Source organism: Vulpes lagopus, chromosome 22 (assembly GCF_018345385.1).
Source record: "Vulpes lagopus strain Blue_001 chromosome 22, ASM1834538v1, whole genome shotgun sequence".
Lineage (NCBI taxonomy): Eukaryota > Metazoa > Chordata > Mammalia > Carnivora > Canidae > Vulpes > Vulpes lagopus.
This window is the reverse complement of record NC_054845.1, coordinates 10,053,399-10,060,719: the sequence shown is the minus strand read 5'-3', so window position 1 is coordinate 10,060,719 and position 7,321 is coordinate 10,053,399. Positions and strand designations below refer to the sequence as shown.

The 7,321-nt window shown below is 41.2% G+C and overlaps 1 protein-coding gene across 1 annotated transcript; it reads left to right on the top strand.

The window, feature by feature from the left end:
- Window positions 1–6,669: 6,669 nt before the first annotated feature.
- LOC121480796 (uncharacterized protein C14orf119 homolog) lies at window positions 6,670–7,095 on the top strand. The gene has a single exon (XM_041737713.1). The coding sequence runs from the start codon at window positions 6,670–6,672 to the stop codon at window positions 7,093–7,095; it is 426 nt and encodes a 141-aa protein (XP_041593647.1).
- The last annotated feature ends 226 nt before the right edge of the window (window positions 7,096–7,321 follow it).

The window sequence follows — 7,321 nt, the reverse complement described above, 5'->3', positions numbered from 1 at the left end:
ACCTACTTGTGACCTATTCCAGACATGCTTGAAATGCATCTCATCAATAGATTGTGTTGGAAGACAATGCTCCATGAATACTGGCATGTTTCTCTCTCTCTCTCTTTTTTTTTTTTTTTCAATTTATTTATTCATGAGAGACACAGAGAGGGAGGCAGAGACACAGGCAGACAGAGAAGCAGGCTCTATGCAGGGAGCACGATGTGGGACTCGATCCCCGGACTCCAGGATCATGCCCTGGGCTGAAGGCGGTGCTAAACCACTGAACCACCCAGGCGTCCCATTTGCATGTTTCTACACAGTTAGGGCTTCATGCACAAAATGATTTGTCATTCTGGGTTAAAGAACGACTGAATGACAAACACATCTTGAAAATTAAAGATAAAAAAAAAATTAAAGATAATCTATTACTCCAGAAATTTGAAAGGTTCATTTCCCCTGGGGCCATTTGCTTATATTCTGAGGGTAAAAAGAACCTAGGGACTCTTGGGGCACCTGGCTGGCTCAGTTAGTAGAACATGAGACTCTTGATCTTGGGCTCATGAGCTCAAGCCCCACATTCACTGTAGAGCCTACTTAAAACAAACAAATAACAACAACAAAAAAAAACCTAGAGACTCCCCCTCCTTCCTCCCAAAGAGATAGAGAAGGCGCAGATGTGCCAGTCACCGTGTATCAGATCTGAGTCTCACAGCTTCAACGCTCCGCTCAGAAACAAGCCTTGTGCTGCAGACACATCTGACCCTCATCCCATTTCTCCATGTGTGTGTGAGATAGCATTGTGACAGGGTGGCATGCTGCGTGGGTCATCCGGGATGGGTAGTGGCTCAGACCCTTCATGATTTGGGACTTGACAGATGGCTGCTGCCCGCCTGACCCCATGACTGTGTGTGTGTGTGTGTGTGTGTGTGTCTGGTGGGTGGGTAGGGATGTCTGAGAATACTCAGCTGAGAGTGGGCAGCTCTAGTCACAAATTCACTTGGTGTCTCATAGTCAGGTTAGCTGCATGCCAGAAGCCACTTTTCAAATGATGAATAGTCTCTGCTACAGACAGTCTAGCCTTGCTGCAGAATCTGAGAGATCTGTGGTGTGACACTTCTGTGGAAGGCTTTCCCACATCCTTCTCTACATGGAAACTTCCAGTACCACACCATATGTCCTCACCCAAGAGGCAGGGCTGTTTCTACCACAGCCTGACTTGCCACATAGCTCTGTTTTGTTCTGGACCTCACTCAAAACTGAGCCTTCTCAGTTACCTAGGTAAGAGCAGTATTTTTTTTTTTAAGATTTTATTTATTTATTCATGAGAGACACAGAGAGAGAGAGGGACAGAGACACAGGCAAAGGGAGAAGCAGGCTCCATGCAGGGAGCCCAACGTGGAACTCGATCCCGGGTTTCCAGGATCACACCCCGGGCTGAAGGCAGCGCTAAATCACTGAGCCACCAGGGCTGCCCAAGAGCAGTATTTCTAAGTGGGATATGTGCTATGTCCAAAAGCATAAAGAAGTCTACCCAGCACTGCTCCTCTCTTTTAGTCGTAGAAGGTACAGTGGGTCCATTACTTTGCAGAGAATGTGCTGGTAGGTCCTCTTCCTGAAAGTGTCCTAATGTGGCGGACTCAATCTTTGTACAGTTTACTTCCCACCCTCTGACTCACAGGCGTGTTTCCAGAGCATCAAGCGTACTTGCCACTTCCTCAGGTTTGATTTAAATGATGTCATTGTGGAAGTGGGCTGGTGCGATGTTCTGTGCAATGTGCAGATTCTGTGGCAGAGTAGGAGAGCTAATATGGCACTGGGACAAGACCACAGATAGGAATTGCTGCTGTTCCACATCAGTGTGACTTCCTTCCATCCTCCTCTACGTGATGAGTAAGGCTGCACCTGCCAAATCACTAGCTCCATACTGTTTCATAGGCTGTGTTGACCTAACAGATACTAAACCGGATATGTAGCAGCTAAAACTGGGGCTACCTCTTGGTTATATTTAGGGTAATCCAGTTATCCACCATGATCCATCTTATTTTTGCAGATGCCAAATGGATGAATTAAGTGGGAAATAAAACTATCCCCACATTTTTAAAGACTTTGAGGGTGTCATTCATTGATCTTTGATATTCTACTTAGGATGCAGAATTGCTTCTGATCTACTATCTTGGCTGGCGTGGGGAAGCAGTTTAAGAGGCTTCCACTTGGCCTTTCCTACTTCAGTGTCTCTCATACTGCAGCTGAGTGATCAATGTGAAGATTTCATCAACTGCTAAATGTGTCCATCCTTACTTCAAAGAATGGGGACATGACTGCAGTGTAAGACTTTGGGACCCATTGGACTCACTGTGAAATGGACTTGGGCCAGGACTCCATTCACCATCTGGACTCTATGTGCTCTAACAGGAAGGCCATGATGGGTATTTGGGTTTCCCTAGGATAAACACCAGTTCAGACCCTGTTTTATTTTGGGATGTTATAATAAAAATGCCATTGACTGGGTGGCTTAACTAATAGAAATTAATCCCTTGCAATTTTGAAGGCTGGAAAGTCCAAAATTAGGGTGCTGATCAGTTTAGTTCCTGGTAAAAGCCCTTTTCCTGGTTTGCAGACACCTTGCTGTATCCTCACTTGGCAGAGAGAAAGACTGAGAGAGAGGACGCTCTCTGGTATCTTCTTATTAGGGCACTGATCCCATTATGAAGGCTCCTAATCACCTCCTACAAGGCCCTATCTCTAAAACACCACCACACTGGGAATTAGAATTTCAACATACACATTTTGAGACACAAACATTCAGTCTTATAGCAGATCCACACTCAAAAGGCCCTCAAAAATACTAGGTACATAAATAAATAAATAAATAAATAAATAAATAAATAAATAAATAAATAAATAAATAAATAAATAAATAAATAAAATTGGCACTGTATACACTTGCTGAAGTGTTGAAGGATTCTTCCTTAAGGGAACCCAGCCATCCCTTCAGTTGGTGGTCTGAGAACAACTCAAATTTGACAACTGGAGAGGCATTGTGACTTTTTACTGTGGTAGCTGACATTAGCCTCTGCTAATTTATTCTTGAACTCTTTTGGTTCTTACAGACATCAGGCAGCACTCTTAAATGCTATCTCAACACTAGGAGGGGTGACACACTTGTCACAGATCCCTGCAGGTCAGGGCTCCCCTACCCCTAATTGCCAAATTGAATTTCCTGATAAATTATGTTCACTTTGCTTCTGATGGTGAAATATTGCACCCCGACCTCTGCTCTTCTGGAATCCATTTATTCCAACTGATGCTAAAAACTCAGTTCTGTGATAATATCCCCTACTGATGATCCTGACCTGTAGAGATAGGTCATAATAAAGACCATATATGAAAAACCCACAGCTAACATCATACCCAATGGTGAAAAACAGCTTTTCCTTTAAGATCAGGTACAAGACAAGGATGTCCATTCTCACCACTTTTATTCAACATAGTACTAGAGGTCATAGCCAGAGCAATCAGACAAGAAAAAGAAATGAAAGGCATCCAAATTGGTAATGACAAAGTGAAACTCTCACTATTTGCAGATGACATGATAATAAATGTAGAAAACCCTAAAGACTCCATCAAAAAAAAAAAAAAATACCAGAACTGATAAATGAATTCAGTAGTCTCAAGATACAAAATCAATATACAGAAATCTGCACTTATAATGAAGTAGCAAACACAGAAAATAAGAAAACGATCTCAGGGCACCTAGCTGGACTGGCTCAGTCAGTGGAGCATGCAACTTCTTAAAAAAAAAAAAAAAAAAGATTTATTTATTTTTAGAGAGAGAAAGAGGGAGCATGAGCACAGGAGGGTGGGGCAGGAGAGGGAGAGAGAGAATTTCAAGCAGACACCCATCCCTGCCACCCCGTGAGCTCAATACAACAACCCCGAGATCATAACCTGAACCAAAGCAAGTGTCAGATGCTTAACTGAGTCACCCAGGTGCCCCTGAACCCTGCTACTCTTGATTTTGGGGTCATGAATTTGAGTCCCATATTAGGTGTAGAGGTTTCTTAAAATCTTAAAAAAAAAATCCCAATAACCAATCTCATTTACAATTATATCAAAAATAATAAAATACCTAGGCATAAACTTAAAGAAGTAAAATACCTGAAAACTATAAAATATCAATGAAATAAAAAAAAATATTGATGAAAGAAGTTTAAGATGACACAAAAAAAGTGGAAAGATATTCCATGCTCATGGATTGGGAGAACAAATATTGATAAAATGTCCATACTACCCAAAGCAGTAATCAAAACAGTATAGTACTGACACAAAAATAGACACATAGATCAACAGAATAGAGAGCTCAGAAGTAAACCTACAATTATATGGTCAATCAACAAAGGGGGCAAGAATATACAACAGGAGAGAGACTGTTTCTTTAGTAAAAGGTATTGGGAAAACTGGACAGCTACAGCAAAAGAATGAAACTGGATCACTTTCTTACCACCATACACAAAAATAACCTCAAAATGAATAAAGACCTAAAGACCTGAAACCATTTAAAAAAAAAAAAAAAAAAAAGGGATCCCTGGGTGGCGCAGCGGTTTGGCGCCTGCCTTTGGCCCAGGGCGTGATCCTGGAGACTCGGGATCGAATCCCACGTCAGGCTCCCAGTGCATGGAGCCTGCTTCTCCCTCTGCCTATGTATCTGCCTCTCTCTCTCTCTCTCACTGTGTGCCTATCATAAATAAATAAAATTAAATTAAAAAAAAAAAAGACCTGAAACCATAAAATTCCTAGAATAAAACATAGCCAGTAATCTCTTTGATATCAGCCATAGGAATATTTTTCTAGGGACACCTGGGTGGATCAGTGGTTGAACCTCTATCTGCCTTTGGCTCAGGACATGATTTTGGATTCCTGGGTTCGAGTCACCTTGTGTGGAGCCCGCTTCTCCCTCTGCCTGTGTCTCTGTCTCTCTCTATCTCTCGTGAATAAATAAAATCTTTTTAAAAATATTTTTCTAGATATGTGGTCTCCTTTGGCAAGGGAAATAAAAGCAAAATTAAACTACTGGGACTATACCAAAATAAAAAGCTTTTGCAAGGTGAAAGAAACCACTAACAAAACAGAAAGAGAACTGACTGAATGAGAGAAGCTATTTGCAAATGATATATCTAATAAGGGGTTGATACCCAAATTGTATAAAGAACTTCAACAACTCAACACCAAAAAAACCCCAAATAACCCAATTAAAAATGGGCAGAGGCCATGAACAGACATTCCTCCAAGAAGACATACAGATGGCCAACAGACACATGAAAAGATGCTCAACATCACTCATCATCAGGGAAATGCAAGTCAAAACCACAATGACATATTGCCTCACACCTGTCAGAATGGCTAAAAGCAAAAACACAAGAAGAAACAGGTACTGATGAGGATGTAGAGAATAAAGAATCCTTGTGCACTATTAGTGGGAATGCAAACTAGTGCAGCCACTGTGGAAAACAATATGGAGGTCCCTCAAAAAATTAAAAATAGAATTGCCATATAGTCCAGTAATTACAGTACTGGGTATTTACCCAAAGAAAACAAAACACTAATTCAAAAAGATAAATGCACCTTATTTTTATTGCAACATTATTTACAAGAGCCAAGATATGAAAACACCCCCAGTGTCTATCGATAAAGACGACATGGTGTATATATACAATGAAATATTACTCAGCTATTAAAAAGAATGAAAGCTTGACATTTGCAACAAGATGGATGGATCTAGAGGGTACTAGGGTAAGTGAAATAAGTCAAAGAAAGACAAATACCATATGATTTCACTCATGTATAATTTAAGAAACAAAGAAAAAGAAGAGACAAACAACAACCCCCCCAGATTCTTAAATATAGGGAACTGGGGGTTACCAGTGTGGGGGGAGGAAATGTGTGAAACAGGTGAAGGAGTGAAGAGGATAAAGGGTACACTTATCATGAGCACTGTGTGGATGTGTTGAATATTGTACACCTGAAATTAATATAACACTGTTGATTAACCATACTGGAATTAAATAAATACATAAATGAATGAATGAATGAAACCTTAGTCTCTCCAGTGAAAACTAAGTAGGTAAGCAATTGTAAACTCTCTTACACCAGAATTCCTTAGGTTGGAATTTTATGAATACATTTCATAATTCCAGAAATGTGTATTTTTTCCTTCAGTAAAGCACAGAGATTTACCAACAGACCCAAGCATCCTCAGTTTCTCTGTAATAAGAAGCAAAAAGCAAATTTATGTTCAGTAATCAATGCTTCGTTAGCCTATCTTATTTGAAAAATTAGATATCTAATGAATTCAACCCAATTCATTTGACTTAGCAAAACTTCAAAGTTTCAAGTTACCAAAGATTTTGAAAGCTTTAAACCTTTTTATTTACTCGACGTACTTGTTCTTAACAGTTGTCCATGAAAACTTTGAGACAAAATTAGCTATCATATTAAGTCATGTTTTTGCTGACAAATTGCAATAGAAATAACATGAGCCTATTTGACCTTTAGTAAACCTTGGTGGAATAAAAGTTTTAGGGGCTGGCTCTGCTTAGGGTTTTCAGGAAACATGGAAGCGACGGTGACAGTTGGAATTTAAGCATCTTTGTGATGGTCTCCAGATTCCCTGTGAGAGGAAAGGGGAGGATGCCGCTGGAATCATCTTCCTCTTCAATGCCACTATCCTTCCCTCCTTTACCCTCAGTACCAGATAGTAATACTAACTCTTCCCCACCCCCAATGCCTTACATCACTTCCCAGGAGATGAAGTGTATTCTTCACTGGTTTGCCAGTTGGTCAGGTCCCCAGCGTGAACGTTTCCTACAGGACCTGGTAGCTAAGGCAGTGCCAGGAAAATTACAGCCACTGCTGGAAGGGCTGGAGCAGCTTAGTGTGTCTAGAGCAAACCGACCACCTTGTATCTTTGAGTGCCAGCTACGTCTTTGGGATCAGTGGTTTCGAGGTTGGGCTGAGCAGGAGCGCAATGAATTTGTCAGGCAGCTGGAGGTCAGTGAGCCAGACTTCGTGGCAAAGTTTTACCAAGCAGGGGCTGCTACAGCTGGTAAAGACTGATGGACATTAAAATCAAAGAAGATAATCACAGCTGATGGAGCCACAACTTTACTGTGAGAACTTCAAACGTGTCGCTTAAAGGTCTAGGGATGGTATTCCAACCAGCTGATTGAACTTGTTGACCTGTACAGGCTTGATTATATCTTTGGAGGCGGGGAAGGGCAGAGGGAGAGAGAGAATCTTAAGCGGGATCCATGCCCCGCACCGAGCCTGATTTAAGCGGGCT